This window comes from Herpailurus yagouaroundi, unplaced genomic scaffold, assembly GCF_014898765.1.
Source record: "Herpailurus yagouaroundi ecotype Mexico unplaced genomic scaffold, PumYag 139, whole genome shotgun sequence".
NCBI classification, from domain to species: domain Eukaryota; kingdom Metazoa; phylum Chordata; class Mammalia; order Carnivora; family Felidae; genus Herpailurus; species Herpailurus yagouaroundi.
In genome coordinates, this window is record NW_024412394.1 from 12788839 (window position 1) to 12814795 (window position 25957).

The window sequence follows — 25957 nt, forward strand, 5'->3', positions numbered from 1 at the left end:
GAAGAAGAAGAAGAAGAAGAAGAAGAAGAAGAAGAAGAAGAAGAAGAATTATTTGGTAACCTGAGTAAGGAATTAACCAGTAGTTTGTATCTCAGATTGGATTTGAACCCAGGCATTCTGACCCCTGCATTTGGACTAAGTTTTTGAGGTTATGACAGGCAACTGACATAATGTCTGGTGATCTAACAATTAAAATTTAAAACAAAATGACTAATTTCCAGGAATGCCCAAAAACTCTGTAACAAAGCAAAACATTCTTTGTCAGATTCTTAATAATTTGATAATGCATATTTCACCCATGATCAATGGATACAATAAAATCGTAGGTAAGAAGATTCTGCACAGAGTTCAAAACCCTAGAGAAATGTTAGTTGGACCTGAGACTACTCAGTGTCTCAAAGTACTGATCAGATATTAGCTGACACTAGCATTCTTCTAACTCAAAAATCAAGTGCAGAAACTCATCAAAAGCTTCTTTACATAAAATATTCATTTCATATAAACTGTCTACTGGGATGGGTGATAGAGCTGCCAATGAAAGTTAAACTAAGACATTCATCTCTTAAAATACATTCTTATACAGGGGCGCCTGGTGGCTCAGTAGGTTAAGCGTCTGACTTGGGCTGAGGTCATGATCTCGCGGTATGTGGGTTCGAGCCCCGCATCGGGCTCTGTGCTGACAGCTCAGAGCCCGGAGCCTGCTTCGGATTCTTTGTCTCCCACTCTCTCTGCCCCTCCCACACTCACGTTCTGTCTCTCTGCTTCTTTCTCTCTCAAAAATAAACATTTTAAAAAAATCAAAATAAATTAAAAATTATATTCTTATACTTGTTCATTAAATTTACTCAGAAAATATTTGTTGAGTAATTTTGGCTCTAGCCAGCTGGGGATACCTACCATAGAGACCAAGATAGACATCATTCCTGTTGTTAGAGGGGCTATGTTCTGATGAAAAAGGCAGAAGATGATAGATAGATAGATTAGATAGATAGATAGATAGATAGATAGATAGATAGATAGATAGATAGACAGACTAATAAACAAAATAATCATTCTTATTAAGGAAATAGTGAGGTGAGTCACAAAATCACTAAGAAAAGAGTTCTGAGCATAGAAAACCTACAGAATCCATCAACAGGTACACACCTCCGAAGAAACAATGTAAACATTCCTTGTTCTTTCCTAACATCTTCTGGATACTTCCAAATCTGTTTTCATTTTAATAAAGTACACTTCATTCACGAACTTCCTTGAGAGCCAGTACCACAGTTTACTCATCTTCATAGCCCTGGTATTTTCACACAATGCCTTATCACCCACAAAACAGAGTTGAAGAGCAGCTAAATAAATAGATGAATGACAGGTTAACAATGAATTTGAAAGGTTTCTTAAAAGAAATTTTAAAACTTATGGTGCAGGGTAATGTCAGCAAAAGCGGCAGAGTAAAGGACTCCCAAAACTCCCTCTTTAAAATCAATGAAAAATCTGATAAAAATCTCCAGAATCAACTTTTTCAGACCTTTGGAAATTAACCAAAGCTTACAGCAACCCAGGGGGTTTTTATCCAAGAAAAATGGCTAAATCTTGGTAAGAAGAGCAAGCTTAATGACATTTTAATGTGCCCTATTCCCATCCCTCTCGCCATAGATCCACGGTACCCTTAAAAACCAATCACCTACAATCACAGTGCAGACCAGCAGCTCAACAGCCATCAGAGGGACAGAATGATATTGGAACTCCTTCAAAACCTCATTCCTAGAGAATTCTCATTATTTGGCCTGTCTGAGGGTTCCCTACAAAGGTCCCACTTACAAGACTATCTTTATCTGACTGGACTTGGAACTTACTCAGTGGAGTAAGTCTTTTCCCCTGGGGTGTTGGTTGGAAACCTTTAAAGATAATGGACTTTGCAGCTCCCCGAGGCAATAGACAACAGTTGGGACACACAACAGGCAAATCAAAAAGAGTAAAATGAAGAGCTAGGGAATGACATGTCCTAGGGCTTTGAAGAGGTCCAGTGTATTCCTGGGACTATAGAAATGTGTGCTTATAAAGGACAGTACAAATGCCTGGGGCTTTATTCAGGCTCCAGAAAGCCCTGAGAAGGCTCTAAGGTCTGACTCATGGCTGACCTTGGGGCACTGTGTCAGTGGAAGTGACCATGAAGGCAGAGTTGCCTACTGCCTAGCGGAGTGTTGAAGGCATGCTCCGACATGCAAACGAAATCCAAAACATGCAAACCGAGGAGTCTTATTGGTTCTTAGTGTAAGGAAGTCTTCACCCAGCTATTAGTTGAATACTAAACTAACCAAGCAGAAACACAGGTGGCCACACATGATAATGCAAAATTTACAGAATTAGTTAACCAAAGTCAATAGAGAAACACCCAAACAAGAGCTGTGACAAGGAGCAGTGGCAATAAACCTTGAGGAGATAGGAGAATCTGATTTCCAGAGCTGCTACATTGTATTATTTAAAGTGTCCCATTATCAACACAAAATTACAAGACATTTAATGGGAAATACGCAAAAGTACGTGGAACAAGAAAATACAGGCCATACACAAGGGGAAAAGCAATCAGTAGGAACCATCCCTGAAGAAAACCAGATGTTGGACTTAGTAAAAAGAAAAAGAAAAAAAAAAGAGTTTAAATCAGATATTTTAAAACGTGTTCAAAGACTGTAAGAAAAATTATGTTTAAAGAACAAAATAAAGAATATCCCTTTATCAACCTAAAGGGATATAAATTATAAATAGTAAAGATCAGGACAGAAATAAAAGAAGTAGTGAATAGAAAAGCAATACGAGAAAATAAAAGCAACAAAACCAGAAGTTAGTTCTTTGAAAACAAAACTGAGAATCCTTTAGCTGCACTGACCAAGAAAAGAAGAAAGAGGACACAATCACTAAAATGACAAAAGAGGGAGATGCTTTCCGAGTGGTTTTACAAACATAAAAAAGATTACAGGCAATAATATGAATGTAACGAGTCACACAGCCTAGATGAAATGGACAAATTCCTTGAAAAGACACAAACCACAAAACTGACTCAAGAAAAAAGAGACAGGGCTCACTCTGGCAGCACATATACTAAATTTGGAACAATACAGAGAAGATTAGCATGGCCCCGGAACAAGGATAACACGCATTTGTGAAGTGTCCCACGTTTTTCTGGGGATGGAATGTACAGCAATGGTATAATAAATACGTGACAGTGTATTATGTATCTGAAAGTCGATAAGAGAGCAGGTCTTAAAAGTCTGCATCACAAGAAAAAAAATGAACTGTGTGATAATGGGCGTTAACTAAATTTATTGTGGTGATCGTTTCATAATATATGCATACATCGAATCATTATATTGTGCACCTAAAACTAATATAATGTTATGCGTCAGCTTTATTTCAATTAAAGACAATAAGAAATATATAATCTGAATAAACCTATAACAAGTAGAGGGGTTGAATTAATTAAAAACTTCTCACAAAGAAAATCTCCGCACCAGATCACCTTGCTGATAAATCTATCGTATGGTTAAAGAAGAATTAACATCACTCCTTCACAAACACTTTGAAAAATCATAAGAGTGGATACTTCTTAAGTCATTCTATAAAGCCAAAAGTGTCCTGATATCAAACCCAGACAAATCACAAGGAAAGAAAAAAACAGATTAATATCCCTTTTTGATATAGATATAAAATACCTTAATAAAATACTAGCAAACTGAATCCAGCAACATAAAAATTACAAATGTCATATGGATATAAATATATGTATATGTACACTATGGATATTTTATATCCATAAAAGTTATATGTATTATACACATGCCTAAGTAGGCTTTATCCCAGGAATGCAAGGGTGGTTTAACATCTGAAAATCAATTAATGTAAAATAACATGATATGAAATAAAATACTGTGCCAAGTGAAAGAAGCCAGATACAAAGGACCAATTATTCAACAGCGACTTTTACCCTGAGACTTATTTTATAAGAAAGTTGACCATCATGCCTGGGATGGGCTCTAGTGGTGAGTGTTGAGGCCACAGAGATGTGGAGAGGCATCCAAGTCACTAAGGACATCTCCAAGAAAGAAGTGGTGATCTTGTAACAGAGAAGAGCATTAAGAATGTGAGAACTGCCGTACGAGTCAGATTCTTGTTCCATGCACTCTAATGTGCTTTCTTTGACAGAATTCGTTGTCACACATAGATATCCTCCTTGATATCAACCTTCAAAGAATGAGTGGTCTCTCACCTCTAAATTCCTGAGCTGCTACTACATCTTATGCATAAACGGATTCTGAATTGTTCCATATACACACAGCAAAGAACATTTGATATTTTAGGTAAACTGTTTCAATTCTGCAAGAGTCTTATAAACTGAAGACATTGATAGATGTAACTATTACACTGGTACTGCTGTTTGAAGGAATATTTTTCTGCCAGAGGAGAAATCCTGAAGATTATGACTTTGGAGAACCTTAAGTCAGGAGAAGACTCCAATGAGGAAACGGTAAAGGTGAATATGAGACAATCAAAGACACATTCCCTTTTATCCTTTGTAGATGTGCTGGCATGCACATTTCCATTAACTTTGTAGCTCTAAGCCCCATAAAGGCAAGTAGTCTTGTATTCACTAACGTATCTCCAAAATCTAACTTGTTAGCATTGTTGGTGCTCAGTGATTCTAACCCTCACCATATCTGTAAGACCCAACCCCAATACCTGCTATTCATACTCAAGGCTCAGAGACAGTATTGCCTAGACAGTCATGTTGATCAAGCCAATTTGATTTTTGGTTTAATTCAACAAGAAGCAGTAGAAAATAAAGAAAACATTTCAAAGAAAATATTTTCAGCAATCATGAAATGGTGGGGGTGGGGGGCGGGACTATCTATTGGCATCAGACTTTCGTCCTATTATTACATTGTTTCTTCCAAGTCATTTATTATTCTTTTTATATCAGAATACATAATTTGACACATTGAGGTTTTTTAAAAGATGCTACTTCCAAACGGGTCAAATTATGCTACATAAACAAGGGGTTGAGCGCTGTCTTCATTCAAGCTTATTTCTGCTTTTTAAAACAGATGACGAGCATCCCAAACTGAACTAAAAAGTGCAAGGTGGCAATCCCCGTCTCCAGTCCGAACCCTCCCAAATCTCTAACTCTAACTTTTAAAACAACTCCTTTAGTGACAAAACATTACCTGACATCTATGTTATGTAATATATGCACCATATTACTTTTTACAAAAATCTGGAAAATCCTGAATTCCAAAAACAACTGAAGGGCCAAGAGGTTTGAAGGTCCAAGAGACTTGAAGAAAAAGCCTGCATGTATGTGTGTATATACATATATATGTGTCCATACATATACATATAGTGTGTGTGTGTGTATGTGTGTGTACACATACACATACACACTGGGATGAGAAAGGACAAATCCAACTGTCCAAAATGCAACCTTAAAAAAAAACCAAACAAAAAACCCATGTATCAGACAATACAACCTTCTTTGAAAGTGGACTTAGTATTAGCCCTTAACATTAAAAGAAACTAGGCAAATGGGTGATGGGCATTGAGGAGGGCACTTGTTGGGATGAGCCCTGGGTGTTGTATGTAAGCCAATTTGACAATAAATTATATTCATAAAAAAAATAAAAAAAAGAAACTAGGAAAATGTTTAAGTTAAACTTAAAGGCATGTTAGTGAGTAGCATATTTGAAAACAATATAAAGATATACACATATTTGAAGAAAAAGCCTATATATGTTTGCATCCAAGTATACATATGTATAGTATAAATGTATATATATGCATAGTATAAATATATATACATACACACACACACACACACACATATATATATGCGCAAGTATATATATACTTGCATTTAAGTAGGAAAATTAAGCAAATCACAATCTTTCTAGCACTTATTTCATGATTTGGAAAGTAAGGGGGTTGCACTAGATGACCTCCAAAATCCTGGACAGTAATTAAATTCTAGGAATCTACCTGATCAGTTTATATCCTGTGTTCAATTCTGGATTATGTTCAACTTCTATAAAATTCTGGGCACTTAGGTTTGCCCGTGACATGTGACAAGCGCATATTTATTAGATATCTCTTCAACTGTGTAATTCAATCCAGGTTTAGTACCTGCTGTGCCAAACACAGAAGATATGCCTTCCACAATGGTCTTGTGGACACTGGGATGAGAGAGGACAAATCCAAGTGTCCAAAATGCAACCTTAAAAATAAAAACAACAACAACAAATCCATGTATCAAACAATACAAGCTTCTTTGAAAGTGAGTGAAAGCATACTTAATATTAGCTGTAAACATGAAAAGAAGCCAGGAAAATGTTTAAATTAAACTTAAAAGCACACTGACGAGCATTTTTGAAAACAGACTTTATGAACAACAGAGATGTTACCCGTCTCTGAGAGCCAAATCTATAATTTCATTCTGTCACGGTAGTTTAACTATATTGTTTATACAGATTAAACTATCTCTACTAAAACATGAGGCAGGATTTTTTTTTTTTAGTAATTCACATTAGAAGATATTACAGAGGCATACAATAAATATCCAGAAGCAACGAATTATGACACTTAAGAATGTTAATCCAGACAAAAACATTTTCTAAAATTTAATTTCCTTGAAATAGAAATGAATGAGCACATCATATATTCTGCAAATAAAACATGGTAATTTTCAATAAGCCTAGGAAAGTATACCTAAAATACAATAAACTAAAGGATGAGAGTTACTCAGTATCAAAACTACGGTTCTTTCACACCTGAAGGTTACCAAACATAGCATGCTTGCAAAGTCTCTCTCTAGACCAAAGAAAATCATTTCATGTCTTTCCCCACTGTGGTATTACAAGGTAAAGTTATACTGCCATACATTTCGAAAACTAACTTTCCACTAACTTGGGTAGATGTTTTTGCTTCTATTTTTAGGTTACACAGTCGCCTTGCATAAAATCGTTAAAAGAAGCTTGGGTTTCCCTTTCATCCTTTTTGTAAATATGTATTGTGACAGAACTTTCATCTAGGAAAATCAGTCCTGAAAGACTCAGAAAATACTTAATATTTAAAACACTTAAGTTTTTTTGTCTTTTTTGTGAGGTAACTGTAAGTACCTTTAAATAATCCCAATACTCCCCTCTGTGGTCAAAGAAGGAAGAGCAATTATCGGAAGGAAGCTCTCAAATAAGCCAAATTCGATACTGCTCAATGGTGTTCCCCTCTGGGGCAGGAACTCTGTCTGTGGGAGGGTAAATATGGTACTGTGTACGTAAACAAAGTGAATGGGAGAACAAAGACCGCCACCATCTGGAGAGCCTCTTTCCGTGGCATTATCCACATTACAAAAGACTTATCCTAGAGATCATCCAGGCCGATTTACACTAGAAGAAACATGACCAGAAAGCTCTCTTCTCCTGTCTCCCCATTCGGGCCCCTTCTATTATTATCTATGGATGGAAAGGCCAAATTATTGGATTTAATTAATAACCACTCCACCCTCAGTTCATCTTATTTATTAAAGGGTCAGAGTTCACGGGGCGCCTGGGTGGCGGATAAGTCAGTTAAGCATCTGACTTTGGCCCAGGTCGTGATCTCATGGTTCATGAGTTCAAGCCCCGCATTGGGCGCTCTGCTGTCAGCATGGAACCCACTTTGGATCCTCTGCCCCCCCCCCCGCCCCTCCCCTGCTTGTGCGTACACACTCGCGCACTCTCTCTCTCTCTCTCTCTCTCTCAAAAATAAATATTCAATAAATGACTAAAAGGTCAGAGTTAATATTAGGGGAAAAAACAGCTTAGTGATAGCACATAGACTTTCAGTTATACAAAAGAGGGGTTCAGAGTTACACTAAATAGTGCCTAGAGTTTTAGACATTCACAAAAATTGGGTAATATTTATTTTTATAACAAACACAAGAAAATCAGCTAAATTATAAATGGCTGTACAATGATGTTATTTATCACTTAAATTTGGTTTAAAAAAAAAAAGCTCAATTACATTTTCAAAAAGAAAAGAAAAAGACACATAAAAGACAGCAAAGAGTAGGGGCGCCTGGGTGGCTCAGTCAGTTGAGCATCCAATTCTTGATTCAGCTCAGGTCATGATCTCATGGTCATGGGATGAAGCCTACTTAAGATTCTCTCTCTGACCCTTCCCCTCTCTCTCTTTCTCAAAAAAAAAAAAAAAAAAAAAAAAGGACAGTAATAAGAAACTAAGAAATTTACATATATTACTGAATCAACAAACAAGACTAAGTGACCACAAGACCTTGGCACTCTCAGTTAAACATTGCTCCCAAAAATGACAATTAGAGTTCTGTCAAAGGGGTCAAGTCCATGGTGAGGGCTGGGCAAAAAGAAAAAGGGTGCCCTGGCTCACTGGACTTCACAAGCAGCCACTATAATGCTTCTGGAGAGGTAAGAACAAAGGTAACAATGGACAAAGAGGAAAGCCCTGCCCAGCTCTGTTAGAGAGAAGATGAATTGGGTATGTTCTTCAGCGGCATTTATTCCCCCATTCAAAAAAAGATTAATAAATATTGAGGGAGTCTCCATAACATGTCAGTCTTCTACAATCATGGTAAACACAAATATGTACAAGACATCATTCCTGCCCAAAGAACTTTACACGTCTAGCTGGGGATATGAAATACAATCAGGTGAAAAAGGAGCCAGGTGTGGTGCCAACAACCCATGCTGTGTGAGTTGAAAGTGAGATGGGGTGGGGTGGGGGGTAGTGGTCACTACCAAAAGGATTTAGAAAGAGCTTCAGAGAAGCGGTCGATATCAAAGACAAAATGTCAGCTGTGAGATTAGTTTTGGAAAAATGTTCTTAAAAAGTTCATTTGAAAGGAATTTCTTGGAATTGGGAAGTGGTTTCCCCACAGGAATAATTTCACAAATTATGGTTAATATTTTGGGCCGGCCCACCAAAGGTCACCTTGGCCATAATGGAGCCTTCTAGTGACCTGTCCCAAGCCTATCCTTCAGATAGGTCTGAGTTCCATGGGCCTGGAGGCAGGGCACAGAGTGGGAGAGAAGAGAAGAAAGGACAGGCCCCACCTCCTGTCCCTCCAGCAGGGCCTGCAGTGGTTGTCTAGGCACTTATGGGACATCACAGAAGCCAGGCAACATGGCCACTCCCACCCTGGGGCATTTGGTCCAGGTTTGAGAACCAAGCCAGCTTAAAATTAATGGGCCATTGAAAGTAATGATTGACTGGAAGGACGGCCTTACTTTTTATAAAAGAAGAAAGCTAACACTCATTGAGCACCTTCTTTGTGCCAGGGACTGTTAGCCACTTGCCATTTCTTAAAAATACAACCGTCACGACTATCGTATGAGGTAGATCACATTCATCCTATCCTATAGATGAGAATACTGAGGCTCAGAGAGGTTAAACAATCGGTTCACTGTCACCCAGAACGGGGATTTGGCAGTGGGCCTGACTCTCTGAAGCCTTTCTAGGGTGTCTGTCCACATACCAGCTGCCTCTTGGAGATGCCAACAAGCGCCAGCAAGATGGATCTTTCACTAATCATCAGACACTTTCTTTCTGAAATTAATGATTTAAGTCCTTTCAGATGAATGCCAGGGACACGTTCCAAAGAACTGACTTCCCCTGAGTCAGATCAATTGGAGCTTTGTGTCCCTTTTTTCTGGGGGACCTCTCTAATGAGATCTTGAAAATTAATCCTGTGACAGGAGTGGCTGTTTTGTTGCTGCTTTGGGAGCTGTTCTGACGTCTGCCTTTTAATTTTGCTGTAGCTTACTCGGTATCCAAGAACGCTGTCTAAGGAGAAATCAGGGAATAATGTCGTCAGAGGTACATAAAGAAGAGGAAAGGATTAGACGATTCTTATTTGCCCATTCCAGATGAAATACGTAAGACTGACACACATGTGAGCAGAGAGGCCAGTGTTTCTATTTCCGCTTCTTACCCAGTCTGTGTTCCAACAGGTTAAAAGAAACTAGACTATCAGTACTTAGAAAGCCTTCATTAAGAGGAGGGAGAAATAAATAATACTTAAAATATCTTATTTCTATTTGCTAGAAGAAAAAAAGAAAAATGGCTACATGTATCATTAGAGATGGGCTGAATAGTCCCATTTAGTAGAAGACAGATGCATAAAAAAGGTTACTCTTTAATTTCTCAAATAATGTAAACGCAGCTTAAGCTAATGTGGAATCTTCTGACACAGGTAGCTGGTGCGGGTCAAACATGAAGTGGCACACAGCACATGGCTTTGATCTAGTTTATAACAACTTTAAAAGAAACAGTTAAAGGGGCTCCTGGGTGGCTCAGTAGGTTAACTATCTGATTCGGCTCAGGTCACGATCTCACGGTTCATGAGTTCGAGCCCCACGTTGGGCTCTGTGCTGACAGCTCAGAGCCCGGAGCTTGTTTTAGAATCTCCGTCTTCCTTGCTTTCTGCCTCTCCCCTGTTTGCGTTCTGTCCCTCTTTCACTCAAAAATAAATAAATACTAAAAAAATAAATAAAAAAGAAACAGTTAAAAAGTCTCTGTTCTCGGCGCACCTGGCTGGCTCAGTTGGTTAAGTGTCCAACTCTTGGATTTGGCTCAGGTCATGACCTCAGGGTTCGAGTCCTGCTTTGGGTTCTGTGCTGACAGTGTGGAGCCTGCTTGGGATTCTCTCTCTCTCTCTCTCTCTCTCTCTCTCTCTCTCTGCCCCTCCCTGGCTTCTGTGCTTGTTTTCTCTTTCTCTCTCTCTCTCTCTCTCAGAGTAAGTAAACATAAAAAAATTCTCTGCTCTCTTCAGAAGTATTGTGAGTTCCAAGGTCACCAGTTCCATTCATGGGGAAGCTTACAGGACATAGATGCCACCTAACACAAACTGATATTCACCGGGTACCAGCGGGGTTTATCTCACTGAATCCTTGCAACAACCTTGTAGAGAAATGAGAGTCACCACTCATTAAGTACCCAAGTCCTAGGACCATACCAGGAGCTGTATTATCCCTCCATTACCCAAAAGGAAATGGAGGCTGAGGGTTGAAGTTACCTCTTTGAGATTCCACAGCTCTGGAGGGGGATATCTTGATTCCAGCCCAATTCTGTCTCAAATTATCCATTTGCCTACTCTCTCCCCAGTAAAATGTTAGAGTCAAGACCTACTCATTTCAAGCGCTGATACTAAGCATGTTGCCTGACAAAGAAAGTGCTCCATAAGCAGTGTTGTCACAATTGACCCCAAAGTGCAAGTTTTTTTCCCTTAGCCTGGGACGAGCTGCCTTGCAGAGGGCAGAATTCACTTGAGATCTCTGCTTTGCCTCCTCTGTGGTTTTATCAGCTTTTACTAGCCATGTGAGTTTTGTTTTCCTAGCTCACAACCAGATCCACTGCTGTCTTTTTTCTTTCCCATAATAGAAAGAACAGAAAGAAAAACGAAGGAAAAAACTTGAAATTGCAGTAGACAGAACTGTAACCCTTACTTTACTAATATACTTACAGGGACAGCATTGGACAGAGAAGCCCAAAGTATTAAAAGCCCATAGTTGGGGCTCTTTTCTTCATTTCTTTCCATCTCTATGATATCCAGCAAAGTCTGCATTAATGTCTGTTTAAAAGAAATACATACTGTCAAACCACAGCTACGTGACAAAGAGTGCTGTTAATAAACAAAGAGCATGCATATTTTTCAAATAAGCTATTTCTGCCATTCCTAGCCTTGCAGCTTGAGGCATGCTAAGGGATATGTATTCTTACCAGCAGGATAGTAATTAGGAGTAGGGGCTCTGCTGCTTTATGCACTGGTTCAAATTCTGGCTTAGGTTTTTGGTTTTTTTTTTAAAGACTTTAGTTTTTTTAGAGCAGTTTTAGGTTTACAATAAGATTGAGAGGAAGGTACAAAGACTTCCCATATGACCCTCACTCCCACTCATGTACAGCCTTCCCTACTATTAATATCATTCACCAAAATGGTATTTTTTTTTTTTTTTACCATGGATCAAGGACATGGACACATCATAATCACCTAAAGTCCGTAGTTTACCTTAGGGTTCACTTTTGGCATTATAAACTCTATTGGTTTGGACAAATGCATGATGATACGCAGACATCATTACAATGTCACACAAATTATTTTCACTACCCTAAAAATCCTCTGTGTTCTGCCAATTTACCTCTCCTTCCTCTCCAACAACCACTGGTCTTTTTCCTTTCTCCACATCTTGCCTTTTCCAGAGTGTCACACGGTTGAAACTATACATTACGTAGCCTTCTTAGATGGGCTTCGTTCACTTAGTGCTATGAATTTATGGTTTGTCCATGTCTTTTCATGGCTGCATAGTTCATTCCTTTTGAGTGCTGAATAATATTCCAGTCCCTAGATGTACCACAGTGTATCCATTTACCTACTAAAGGGCATCTTGGTGCCTTCAAGTTTTAGCAGTTATGAATAAAGCTATTGTAAACATCCCTGTGCAGGTTTTTTGTGTGAACATAAGTTCTTAAATCATTTGGGCAAATATCAAGCAGCGTAATTGCTACATTTTATGGTAAGAGTATGTTGTCGTTGTTGCTGTTTTCTATAAGAAACCACCAAAGTGTTTTCCCAAGTGTCTGTACCATTTTGCCCCCTCAACAACGAATGAGAGTTCTTGTTGCTTCGCATCCTCACCAGCAACACCGGTGGTGGTGTCAGTGTTCCAGATTCTGGACAGAATGAGTGTCGTGGTAGTTCAGTGTTGTTTTCGTTTACATTTCACTGATGACATATGATGTGGACCATCCTTTCATACGCTTTCATCTTCTCTCATGGGTTGTATTTTTTGGTGTGATACCTAAATAGGCATCACCATACCCCAAGGTCAAGCAGGTTTCCTCCCATGTTATCTTCCAGTAGTTTTATACTCTTGCATTTTACACTTAGGTCCATGACTCATTTGAGTAAATTTTTGTGAACTGTATAAGATCTGTGTCTAGATGTTTTTTTTTTCTGCATGTGGGCGTCCCAACTGTTTTAGCACCATCTGTTGAAGAGTCTATCTTTGTTTCTTTATATTGCCTTTGCTTCTTTGTCAAAGGTCAGTTGATTATATTTAAAAGGGTCTATTTCTGGGTTCTCTATTCTGTTCCATCAATCTATTTGTCTATTCTTTCACCAATACCACACTGCCCTGACGACTGTGGCATTACAATAAATCTTGCAGTTGGGGAGCATTGCTCTTTTGAAGAGTTTTATTATTCTCCTTGAATATTGTGCTGGTGATTCTGGGTCTTTTGACTCTCCACATAAACTTTGGAATCAGTTTCCTGATATCCATAAAATAACTTGCTGGAATTTTTACTGAGACTACATTGAACGTATAGGTTAAGTTGGGAAGAACTGACATCTTGACAATATCGAATCTTCCTATCCATGAACATAAAATCTCTATTTACTTGGTTCTTTGGTTTTGTTCATCAGAGTTTTGTAGCGTTCCTCATGCAGATCTTATACACCATTTGTTAAGTTTATACCTAAATATTTCATTTGGGGGGATACTAATGTAAACGGTATTGTGTTTCTAATCTTATACTCCACTCGTTCACTGTTGGTATATGGGAAAGCAATTAACTTTTGTATATTAACTTGTCTCCTGCAACTTTGCTATAATTGCTTATTAGTTCTAATAGTTTGTCTGTTGATTCTTTTGGATTTTCAATACATATGACCATGGCATCTAAGAAAAAAGATAGTTTTATGTCTTCTGTCCTGATAAATGTAAGTTTAATTTCCTTTTCTTGACTTATTGTATTAGCAAGCACTTTCAGCATCATGTTGAACATGGTCGTAAAGAGGACATCTTTGCTATGGGGTTCTGGTACCAATGTCTAATATGTATGTGTATGGGGAGTGGGGGAGGGAAGTTTCAAACAATGATAAACGATATTCAGGACAGTATCTGGGTGCCCTATAATTCAATTCAATTCTGACACTATCTACCCAGAAATAGCATGAGATTATACAGGTTAAGTGTTAGTCTGTCAGGACTTGTTAGTCCTGGACTTGTTAGTCCTACAAGATTATACCCTTTCTCCACCCTTGCACCTGCCCTTCAGATGCCAGTCACAGCCCAGGTTATTACCTGGACTTTGGACCAACAGGCTACAGACCGGAGGTTCCAAAAACCTCCTCCTTGGGCTTCAGATGCCAGCTGCAACTCCAGGTTGTTATCTGTACTTATAAAAATCAGAGGTTCCCACAACGCCTTCCTGAGGTTCAATTAATTTGCTAAAGGGGCTCACAGAACTCAGAGAAACATTTTATTTACTGGATAACCAGTTTATTACAGAAAGATATGATAAAGAATATAGAGAGACAACCAAATAACCATATATAATTTCATTTATATACAAGCACACATAAGTGTGCATATATATATATATATATAATCAAATACATTGTTGCTATTATAATTTGAGCAAATTATATCTGTTAGATCAGTTAAGATTAAGGAAAACACATTTTTATTTCAACTTTGTTTATTTCTTTGATGCTCTTCCCTTCTTTATATAGATCTGAGTTTCTGACCTATACTATTTTTCTTCTCTGTAAAGAACTGCTTTATTAATATTTCTTATAAAGAAGGTGTATTGGCAACAAATTCCCTCAACTTTTGTTTGTCTGAGAAGGTCTCTATTTCTCCTTCACTTTTAAAGGATAATTTCACAGGGTATAGAATTCCAGACTGGGGGTGCTTTTTTTCTCACTCGACTCTTTTAATACTCCACTCGACTCTTTTTTTGCTTGCATGGTTTCTAAGGAGAGGTCAGATGTAATTCTCATCTTTGTTCCCCTGGAGATATGGATTTTTTTCCTTCTGGCTTCTTTGGGGATTTTTTATCTTTGGTTTTCTGTAATTTAAAAGTAATATGCTGAGGTGTAGTTTTTGGTGTTTACATGATTGATGTTCTCTGAGCTTCCTGGATCTATGATTTGGTGTCTGACATTAAATGGGGGGAAATTCTGTCATTATCATTGTCAAATATGTCTTCTGTTCCTTTCTCCCTTTTTTGTCCTCCTTTTGGTATTCCCATTATATGTATACTATGTCTTTTGTAGTTGTCCCACATTTCCACAGTCTTTGGATGTTCTGCTGTATTTTTTTTTTCAGTGTTTGTTCCCTTTGATTTTCAGTTTTTGGGGATTCAACTGATACATCCTCTAGCTCAGAGATTCTTTTCTCAGCTCCGCCAGCCTACAAATAAGTCCATCAAAGGCATCCTTCATTTCTGCTATAGTGTTTATTATACCTAGCATTTAATTTTGGTTCATTCTAAGGATTGCCATCTCTCTGCCTACATTGTCCATCTGTTCTAGCATTCAGTCTATTTTCTGCATGGACCCCAGTTGTTTCAAAGTCTCAATCTGATAATTCCAACATTGGTCCATTCCACCTGCTACTTGTTGTTAGGATGGAGTTGCAACTTCCAAGATCCTTATGTGTAACCAGAACCTGGTTTAGTTACTCAAGACCTAGGTAACCTTGGACAAGTTGCTTTAAGCTCATCAATAAAATGGCCATAACACGGTATCTACCTCATAGGATTGTTGTGAGAATTAAATCAGTTACTACCTATAAAGTGCCTAAAACAAAACTTAGTACATAATAGCATTTTGACAATTTTTAAAAAATAAACCTCTGCTTTTTGTTGGTGGGAATGCAAGCTGGTGCAGCCACTCTGGAAAACAGTACAGAGGTTCCTTAAAAAACTAAAAATAGAACTACCCTATGACCCAGCAATCACACTACTAGGCAGTTAACCATGGGATACAGGTGTGCTGTTTTGAAGGGACACATGCACCCCCATGTTTATAGCAGCACTATGAACAATAGCCAAAGAATGGCAAAATACCAAATGTCCATCGGTGGATGAATGGATAAAGATATGGTATATATATATAAAACGGAGTATTACTCGGCAATCAAAAAGAATGAAATCTTGCCATTTGCAACTACATGGGTGGAACTGGAGGGTATGATGCTAAGTGAAATTAGTCAGAGAAAGACAAAAATCATACGACTTCACTCATATGAGGACTTTAAGAGACAAAACAGAGGAACATAAGGGAAGGGAGACAAAAATAATGTAAAAACAGGGAGGGGGACAAAACAGAAGAGACTCATAAATAGGGAGAACAAACGGAGGATTACGGGAGGGGCTGTGGGAGGGGGGATGGGCTAAATGGGTCAGGGGCACTAAGGAATCTACTCCTGAAATCACTGTTGCACTAGATGCTAACTAATTTGGGTATAAATTTTAAAAGTGAAAAATAAAATAAAAAAATAATAAACCTCTGCTTTTAGGGAAATGCCAGCAACACAGAAACACAGATCTCTGAAGAATTCAAGAAAAAATCCTTTCCCCATTTTCCACGAAGATTCTCAGCCTATACACCATGAAGAAAGTATCGTCAAGCCAGTATATATTATAAATACCGCAACATGAAGAGAACTGATATTTGACTGGAATGGTGCCAACTAAGCTCAGAGCCCCATCCAAGACCACCTACAGTTGCTCTCGGGTCACCACACAAATTAAATTCCCTGAGCATGTTTTCTTCACTGGGAGGTTTCCTGAACACCCCTTTATCAGTGGCCATTTCCCATCAGGGGGAAGAAATTCAGACACTGTACCATTTTCATTGAGCTGCTCATGCACTTGGAGCCTTCAATAACTCAGGTTTAGGTTACAGAAATGATGGTAGCTAATGCCTAGTCATTGCCTGCTAAGGAGAGTTCTGTTTTATGGGCTTTACAAGTATTTAACCATCCAATCCCCACCACGATTCCAAGAAGTAGATACCATTATCTTCACCGTTTTACATTTGAGGAAACTGAAGCACAATTAAGTTAGGGAACTTCGCCAGGGACAGGCAGCGTGTCGATGATTGAGCTGGGATTCATACCCTTTGAGCCAGGTCCTGGCTCTGGAGCCCACACTCTTAGCTACTACGCTATACTGCCCCATGAGAGATACAACCCACAACTCTCACGGATTAGGGATTAAGAGAACTGCATTTTACCGTTAGTAGTTTTGCTTCGGGTCTTATGATATGAGAAATAACTGTTAAATCACTATCAAAGAAAATACATGATGGGAGACTATTGCTGTTACTTACAAAGGCATGTGATGTTTCAAAAGTGATTAACCACCCTAATCCTCAGCTTCCTGGTTTTAATAATCCCCAGTTTTCTAGGTATTATAGCGGTTGTGAAAAATGAGTCATGAACTTGTGGAATGTGTAACACTACACCTAGCACTGAGTAAGCACCACAGAAATGCTACCGATGTCTCATTGTTACTGTTTTTGTGACAATGGATTAGCAAAATTGAAAATCCTAGGTTTTATCATACAACGTAAATTGTTGCAACACAAAGTTTGTACCTCATGAAAAATCCTATAGATGGATTTCATTCTCTGGATATGCTATTCTGTAGGTGCAGTCTTAATTTTAAATGAAAATACTAGTTTAATATACATCTAGAATAACAAGAGAGAAATCACCATGTTTGATGTTTATAATGTGATGAAATGTGTGTGTAATATTTTAAAAAAACAAAAACTTCTTCCAGTCTTCTGCTTAACTAGGCCACTGAAATCTACTTATACAGTAGAAGACAACAGAATCTTTTATTTTCTTCTTAGCCCACATTAAAAAAAAAACTGGGTACAAAACACAAGCTCAGTGTGAACACTGTTGGAAGAAACAGAAATGATACACAAAAAAATGAAAACTTCTCATGAATGTTCAAACTGAGTTCTCTCCCAGTCTTTTAAAAAACTTTTTAAGTGTTTATTAATTTTTTTTTAGAGAAAGAGAGAAAGCACGAGCAGGGAAGGGGCAGAGAGAGAGGGAGACACAGAATCTGAAGCAGGCTCCAGGCTCTGATCTGTCAGCACAGAGACTGATGTGGGGCTTGAACCCCAGAACCATGGGATCATGACCTGAGCCGAAGTCAGACACTTAACCAACTGCGCCACCCAGGTGCCTCTGTCCTAAAGTCTTAAATGTTGGACTATCTTCAGCAAAGTTCAAAATGTGTCTCTATTCAAATAGCAAGTTGGAGTACCTATGATTAAAAATGCCTCCTTTCGGGGCGCCTGGGTGGCTCAGTCCGTTGGGCGTCCGACTTCAGCTCAGGTCATGATCTCGCGATCCGTGAGTTCAAGCCCCGCGTCGGGCTCTGGGCTGATGGCTCAGAGCCTGGAGCCTGCTTCCGATTCTGTGTCTCCCTCTCTCTCTGACCTTCCCCCATTCATGCTCTGTCTCTCTCTGTCCCAAAAATGAATAAATGTTAAAAAAAAAATGCCTCCTTTCTTCAGAATAGGAATGAGAAATGTTACTCTAGAAGTATTGTCAGTGGAGAGTTTAGCTGTGGCATTAAAAACCCTGTTTCCAGACCTCAAATTGCAGATCTATCTGGATGAATCTTTTACACACATGGGGCTTTTCCCCTCAATCCTGGAAAATTATGCAAACAAAAATGTATTTGTCTGGGTCTGTTTATAAAATAGAATCCTTAGCTGCAACATCATTTACCAATAAAGGGCATTCCAGAGTAGCTTTCTGTTCTCCTTATTAAGGAGGGAGATACCTAAGCATTTACACATCCCTATTTTTCTAAAGCGACCTTCCTCTCCAGTGTTAAGCAGAGTTGCTTGTGATAACACTTGCTATCATAACATAAAAGCAAGCAAACAGAGATGTTTGGTATCATCTGTAAATACTAAAAGATCTGATTTTTTTTTCAACGTTTATTTATTTTTTTGGGACAGAGAGAGACAGAGCATGAACGGGGGAGGGGCAGAGAGAGAGGGAGACACAGAATCAGAAACAGGCTCCAGGCTCTGAGCCATCAGCCCAGAGCCTGACGCGGGGCTCGAACTCCCGGACCGCGAGATCGTGACCTGGCTGAAGTCGGACGCTGAACCGACTGCGCCACCCAGGCGCCCCTAAAAGATCTGATTTTTAAGAGGTTAGAGAGGGAGAGAGCCAAAGCATAAGAGAATCATAAAAACTGAGAACAAACTGAGGGTTGATGGGGGGTGGAAGGGAGGGGTGGGTGGGTGATAGGTATTGAGGAGGGCACATTTTGGGATGAGCACTGGGTGTTGTATGGAAACCAATTTGACAATAAATTTCATATTTAAAAAAAAAGATCTGATTTTTAATGATAATCACATGGTGTAAGCTCTGATGTGGTCCTCACTACTAATTGCTTCACAAATATTAACTCATTTAAGCCCCACATTCTATGAGGCAGGTGAAGAAACTGAGGCCAAGAGGCGAGGTGCCACGCCCAAGGTCATGTGACTGGAGACCGAAGTTGAGCCCGCGCTCAGACTCAGTGAATCCCAGTCTCTGATCAGTGGAGGGTAGGGGAAGTCTGGAGAATCAGATAGTTTTCAAAGCTTCCCAGAGATTCTGATGAGCAGACAGGGCTGAGAACCTTTCTTCCTTTCTTTACGCAAGTGTAAGAACCACCTGGAAGGCCCATCAAAGCACAGACTGGTGGGCTCCACCCCAGAGTTTCCGATTGAGTAGTCCCAAGGCGATGTTGGTACCATTGGTCAAGGGACCACACCTGAAGAACCACAGATCTAGGACCCTTAGGACAGTGGCTCCCAGGGCATTGCTTTTCAAATTATATCTTACCACATCCTTGCGTTTGAAGAGAGAAACAGTGGTAGTGGCATGAAGAACAAAGTCTATGGAGCTTTGTTCTCCTTGCCTGACACACCGTAATTCCTACCTACCATTGCTGACACAACTGTAGGATACATAAATCAGTAAAACCTTGAGCATCTTGTTATATGTTGTTGCCATAGCCTCAGTTTTTTTCTTTATGTAGAAGACCAATAATACCTACCTCATTGTTGTGAGGATGTAGCCACAGATTAATGTACGTAAACATCCAACACGGTACTTGACACAAACATGTCACCTGAACAATCTCATGAGTTTTTAGCAAAACATCTTTTAAAAACCATAGCTTATGACTGCTTTCATCCCACATATTTTAGAAAAAAAAACAACTAAGGGATACTTACCACGGAATTATCTTTCGCAGATCTGTATGTTTTTATATCGGGAATGTTTTTCTCAAAGAGTGCTAAAAGCCACTTTTTGGATTTCGACCAGTGACTGGGTGAGGAAAAAGTAGGTGCATAAGTTAACGGGAAAGCACTTCAGGAATAACCGGTCACGGCGCGAAAGGGGGAATATCTATGGAATTATTTCTCCAAGCTTCGTCTTCAGTTTTGCCAGAATTTCATGCGAGGTCTTCCTTCAGACTTACTAGTCCACAAGAAAAATCGAGGAGGCAAGGCAGCCACATTTTTAGTGATTTTTTTTTTTGCGAATAAATGTTTGCATTCTTACAGGATTGGCATTGAATACAAAAAAAAAAAAAAAAAAAAAAAGAGAATGACCTGCTTGCCCTACTTTTACTCGGGCTGTTGTCAGTTGCTGAAGGATGAAAAACTTGCACAGGGACCGAGGACTGGCTTAAGCCGGGTGAAACAAACCGGCTATGATCTTTTTAATATTATCTGACCAGCCACTACTGCAGACCAGCTGCTAAGGCATTTAAGAATTCATGTGTTATTTTGCATTCAAACCATGGGAGCCAACCGTGAGAAATATATTTGACCATGTCTCCTTTTGCCTCAGAGAGACTAAAAACAACAACATCTATGATCGATGATACTTGGTGATTTAGCATGGTTCCAAGCTACAGCCACGACTGTGATAATAAGAAGCAGTAAATGAGAGAAATTCTTCGTTTCATGTTGACACTCTCTCTCTCGCTTTCCCTCTCTCCCGTCTCATTTTTGCTCCTCAAAATTAAAAAAAAAAAAAAAAAGGAAAGAATGCATCTCTCTCTTCTTCAGTTCCTCCAATAATTTAAACACAAACCACAAACAAAATCTGATCATGAGAAGTAGCTTTTGTGTCTTCCACTTGGATGCTGCTCTCCCTACTCAGAAGAGGAAAATGAGACAGGTATGTACTTCTGGGAGGAGCTTGGTTGGTTAATTAATTATAGGGAAAATCTCTCTACCTTAGGAGACACTCCGGCATCTGGGACCCGTACTCGAAACCTTCGTCGTAAGCTTGAAAATGCTGATGGAACTCCCTGATTTTTCTCTCATTTGTGGGGAACAAGCCTTTTTGGAAGAGTATATTCACTGAAACCGGATAAAGCAGATGCCTACAAAGATAAAAACACATAAAAAGTCAGACCCAATGACCAAAGAAGAAAGGTACAGGATACAAAAAAAAGGGCGTTACTTTAATAGATATATATTAGGGGTAGATAATAACGTGCCACAGATTCTTTTGGGAAAGCGTTACTCTTCAAAGGTTTTACTATTTGCTCACTGTGGTCAAGATAACTTAGGGGTAACTGAAATTTTGGTTTATTTCTCTGAAGATTTTAAAATGCTTTCTAAGCAAGCATTGTTAGATCTTGACAAACGTGAGATGATACGCCAGAAATAAATTGACTCAATGTAATTTCAACAAGCGCTTACTTAGCAAGTAATACCAATAACTAAGATACAGCCCATGATTGTAGAGAGCAGCAAAAAATAACCAAAGCCTCAGGGCAACACTAGTTACCAAATTTTCTAAGCTCTCACAGGATCCCACAGATCTGAACCACTGCGTACTGAAATATAGTACCTATCGTCATTAAGTTTTGCCATAAGTAAATAAAATGATTACTGTGGCATACTTAAGTGAAAAAAAATCAAAGATCATTAATACGACTTAGACTAGTGACACCAAGTACTGTTTCATTTTTATTCACCATCCCTTCTTCACTAGTTTTTCAGGATCTGCTTCCCCCAAAGTTTCAAAGACATCCAAGAATTTGCTTTGTTTTGTTGTAGGTACTGGACATGCTACAAGTTTGGATGGCTGCTTATTTTGTTTTTTGGTTTGTTTTCCTCTCTCTCTCTTGTTGGACCTCTAACAAAATAGTAAACGCTGCTCTTTTATTATGAATCTGAACTATTGAATCCTGCCCTCGGCATCCTAATGAGATGGAAAAATGGCCGACGCGGTAACTTCAATTTACCAAATCTCCTTATGCATGCTGGGAATTTTTCTCATGGCTCCCTCTGCCCAGCCCTGACCTTTGCCAGAAAGCTTCAGAACACAGCTGAGGCCATTTGGCTTCCTCCACTGCCCTTCCCTGTCTCACCTATCAGCATCCCCTGTAGGTAGATATGTTCTATGTGGCATGGCATCACTAAAGAGAAATTACTATAAATGTTTTTAAATGATTGTATGGGCTTATTTGCTCACCTTAAAATTGGTGTGCTAACTAAAAACTACCTGTTAATTAGAATTGAAAAGATTAATATAATCTCATAATTACCTACTTAGACTTCATTAATCCACCAGATAATTTTTTACGTTCAATGCACTGGCTGCAGATTTTTTTATCCTCCCCCCCCCAAAAAAAGACCCACATGCAAAAACCCTACAAGATTAACCCCTACTAATGCAACTATTTACCTTACGAAGTTGCTCAGCTCCATTGTCCCATGAGTGCCTAATTTCTCCAGTTGCTCATGTAGTTCCTCAGTCAGTTGTCCAGTGAATTGATATAGGTTCACAGTCCCTATTTTCCCTTTGATCGTGACATAAAGTTTTTCATGCAGTGTTAAAAAAGTATTTTTTGGAATCGATGCTATAAACAGAGAAAACTATTTTCAAAAGAAGCAATGACTCCTTGAAGCAAATAGTCAACCTACATCTACTATTGCTTGGTCAGGAGGGACTAGATCCAAAGTCCTCCCCTTACATAAAATCGCCTCCCACAAATAAGAGCAGGTGAAGATTCGACCTATCCTGTGAGTCAGTAAAAGTCTGTAGGGAGATTCACTCTAAGGGGTGATCTACAAGTGGGTGATTCAGAGGACCTCTGGGAAACATAAATGTAGTGGTTTTATTTTTATCTTTATTTATTTAAAAAAAAAGTTTTGATGTTTATTTTTGAGAGAGAGAGAAAGACAGAGCATGAGTGGGGGAGGGGCAGAGAGAGAGGGAGACACAGAATCTGAAGGAGGCTCTAGGTTCCAAGCTGTCAGCACAGAGGCCAACGCAGGGCTCCAACTCAGAAACTGAGGTGAGATCACGACCTGAGCCAAAGTCGGACCCTTAACCGACTGAGCCACCCAGGCACCACTTATTTCCATGTTAGGCTTTCGTTGGCTTCCTATCCTTAACAAAGTTTACAAGGCATTCTACTACCTTTCTAGTTTTCCCATGACATTTCCAGCCCCTTCCTGCCCCCCCTCCTGAGATTTGTATTCCAGGTACAGTGTATTCTAATATTTATATTTCCCATCATTTTTATGAGATGTACTATCTGCTCAAAACTCTTTACTTGACCAGCCTCACCCCATTCCCACACACCCACAACTATAAGCCACACATTTATCCTGCCAACTTCTTTTTCTCCTTCAAGTGTTTTACTGAATATCACTTCCGCCAGGAGGCCTTTCCTAATCCCATGAGTAGCTCTTGTTCCTTTGCATTATTAGCGTTTGTTCATGATCCTTCCATGATACACACACACTCCTGCTTGAGTTTGGCCAGTAAGAGTATGAATTTTTAAACTCACTAGTCTTACATATTTTTCTTTAATCCTCTTTTATTGTCGGCAAAGTAACTTTTGCAAAAAAATAATGTTTGGTTTTATATTTCATCAGCCTATTATGGGTAGGTTACATTTTATACAAGTTCATTAAAAATAATGTTTAGATCTCCTGAGCATACATCTCTGTAGCAGGGGAATGTACGAGAGGCAAAGGAAGCTGGCTCAAGAGTACTTATATTAACGTATTTTGTCTATTAAATAGAACTATTTAAACATGAAAGTCCCCAGTGGAGGCAGAGGTGAAAAAACTTGGCCACTTCTATGCAGCCCTAACACATTGAGAGGTTGGCATATTTTTCTGGAGGGATATATGAAGATACAGATCAAGAGCCTTCAGAATATTTCTATTCTTTGATCTGGAATTCCATAGTTTATTTATTTAACTTTTTTAAGTTTATTTATTCTGAGAGAGAGAGAGAGAGAGAGAGATGAGACAGCATGAGTGGGGGAGGGGCTCGGAGGGAGAGGGAGAGAGAGAGAATCCCAAGCAGGATCTGCACCGTGTGGAGCTCTACGTGGGGCCTGAACTGTGAACCATAAGATCATGACCTGAGCCGAAGTCGGACGCTTAACCAAATGAGCCACCCAGGTGCCTCTGGACTTCCACAGTTTAAATATTAAGAAGCACTAAATCGTCAAGGAATTTGGCCAACATGTTGTGATTTTCATGCAAGCAAAAATAAATGATCATCATGCTATAGGTCACTCACAGCTTTTAAAACCGTTCTGTTTTAATGGTAAGAAATGCATGAGAGGCTACATGAAGAGAAAAACTAAGAAAGAAGCAAAAAAAAAAAAAACAGAAAAGAAAAGAAAAAGAAACCAAGGAAAAGAAGAATCAGGCACAAAAATGCAATCGCTCTGCATTCTTGGGAGGACAAATGGCTTCAGCACCACACATTTGCAGCCTGGGAAGAAATAAAGTGGACGGTCACACCAGAAGCATGCTGACAAGTACAATCCAGCAGTGTCTGAGGATGGAGAACAAAAGGCCGCCGATTACATGACGCCAAGCCCCACTTACCTTAATAGCCCTATGGAATGTGTCAGGAAATGCCATAGTAAAGGGCTTACTAAGCAGTGGAATTCTACTTTCAGTGAGCAGAGTAGCAACATGTGATCAAGCCAAGAGCTATAGCCTGAAGAACACTGTATACACGGCAGCAGATGTTCATGTCCCAGTGAACATCGTGGGAGCTGTAACAGGATACAGATTCCGAATATTTTCCAAATAAACAGCAGCGAGGTAACCTCGTCTCTTACACACGTCTAGTTAAGACTGAAATGAGGCTGCCAAGAATTCGTTTGTCAACTACCAAAATCATCAGATGTTCTTTCTATCTTATGTTCCCACTTTAGAGCATAAAATAAGGGTTGTCATCATTCTCGGTAGAAGAGTGAGGGGTTGTTACCCAAAGCTGCTCTTGGACCAATGCTGTATTCAAACAAACTATCTGAAAATATTCTTTACCTGTACGGTAGACGGGCTTTTGCACTGCTAGTTCAAAATTTATTTCTTTGGATTTTAGAAACACATTAATTCCCTCTTCTTCAGTAACAAAGGTCATTCGGGTGCCCATAACAAAGACTGTAAATACTGGTCCATACTGGAAGAAAACACATAAATACAGATATTAGGAAGCATTTCTAATAAATAAGTTATGGGCCATGGGTTACACAAGAACCCCAGTGCTGAAGTTATAGACAAGACGCAAATTATTATGCTTATATATAGTAACATTATACATTTTGGCAAATTCAGCCAAATATAAATTATATAAATCATGATTTATTCTGTCCTGATACTTAACCTTCCTTTTGATCATGTTATTTGTTTGAAGCTTCCTTTCTTGTAGTAAGAAATAATAACTAGAAATAATTATTAGAAATTATGTCAACAGTGATGTTTGAACCTTGTTTTCCAGATAGCAGTAGGCTCACGAGCAATCTACTGCTCAATTTTGTTCAAGAAAAACATACAAAACAGCTGACTGATTTTACCTTAAATCTGTGGTCAATGCAACAATGTCCTGCGATCCTGAAAAGTCCTCTAATGTGTTCACTGTCTCACCTTCCAAAATTACTATTTCCCTTGGATACCTGCCCTACCCATGCCACACAGAGATAGTTCTGGCTTCGTAGCTCACGAGGAAAACGGGGGCAATCAAGGAAGGGCACTCTCAAATTGTCACCACCAGATCTTGCAAAGATACACGTTTGTATCCATTCTCCA

General features: G+C 39.1%; 1 protein-coding gene and 1 non-coding gene across 3 annotated transcripts in view; one reads left to right on the forward strand and one right to left on the reverse strand.

Annotated features, from left to right (window-relative positions):
- Positions 1-25957, reverse strand: part of CYP39A1 (cytochrome P450 family 39 subfamily A member 1) — a 94255-nt gene that overhangs the window by 54418 nt on the left and 13880 nt on the right. For both annotated transcript variants that reach the window (XM_040473687.1, XM_040473686.1), the window contains exons 2-7: positions 25196-25331; positions 22578-22752; positions 21115-21264; positions 20102-20195; positions 11510-11617; positions 6163-6253 (exon numbers count right to left, since the gene is read on the reverse strand). In XM_040473687.1, the coding sequence (XP_040329621.1) occupies positions 6163-6253; positions 11510-11617; positions 20102-20195; positions 21115-21264; positions 22578-22752; positions 25196-25331 (754 nt within the window). The remainder of the gene's footprint in view (positions 1-6162; positions 6254-11509; positions 11618-20101; positions 20196-21114; positions 21265-22577; positions 22753-25195; positions 25332-25957) is intronic.
- LOC121030175 (U6 spliceosomal RNA) lies at positions 3067-3171 on the forward strand. Its single transcript, XR_005790104.1, has one exon. It is a non-coding gene; the product is annotated as a U6 spliceosomal RNA (small nuclear RNA).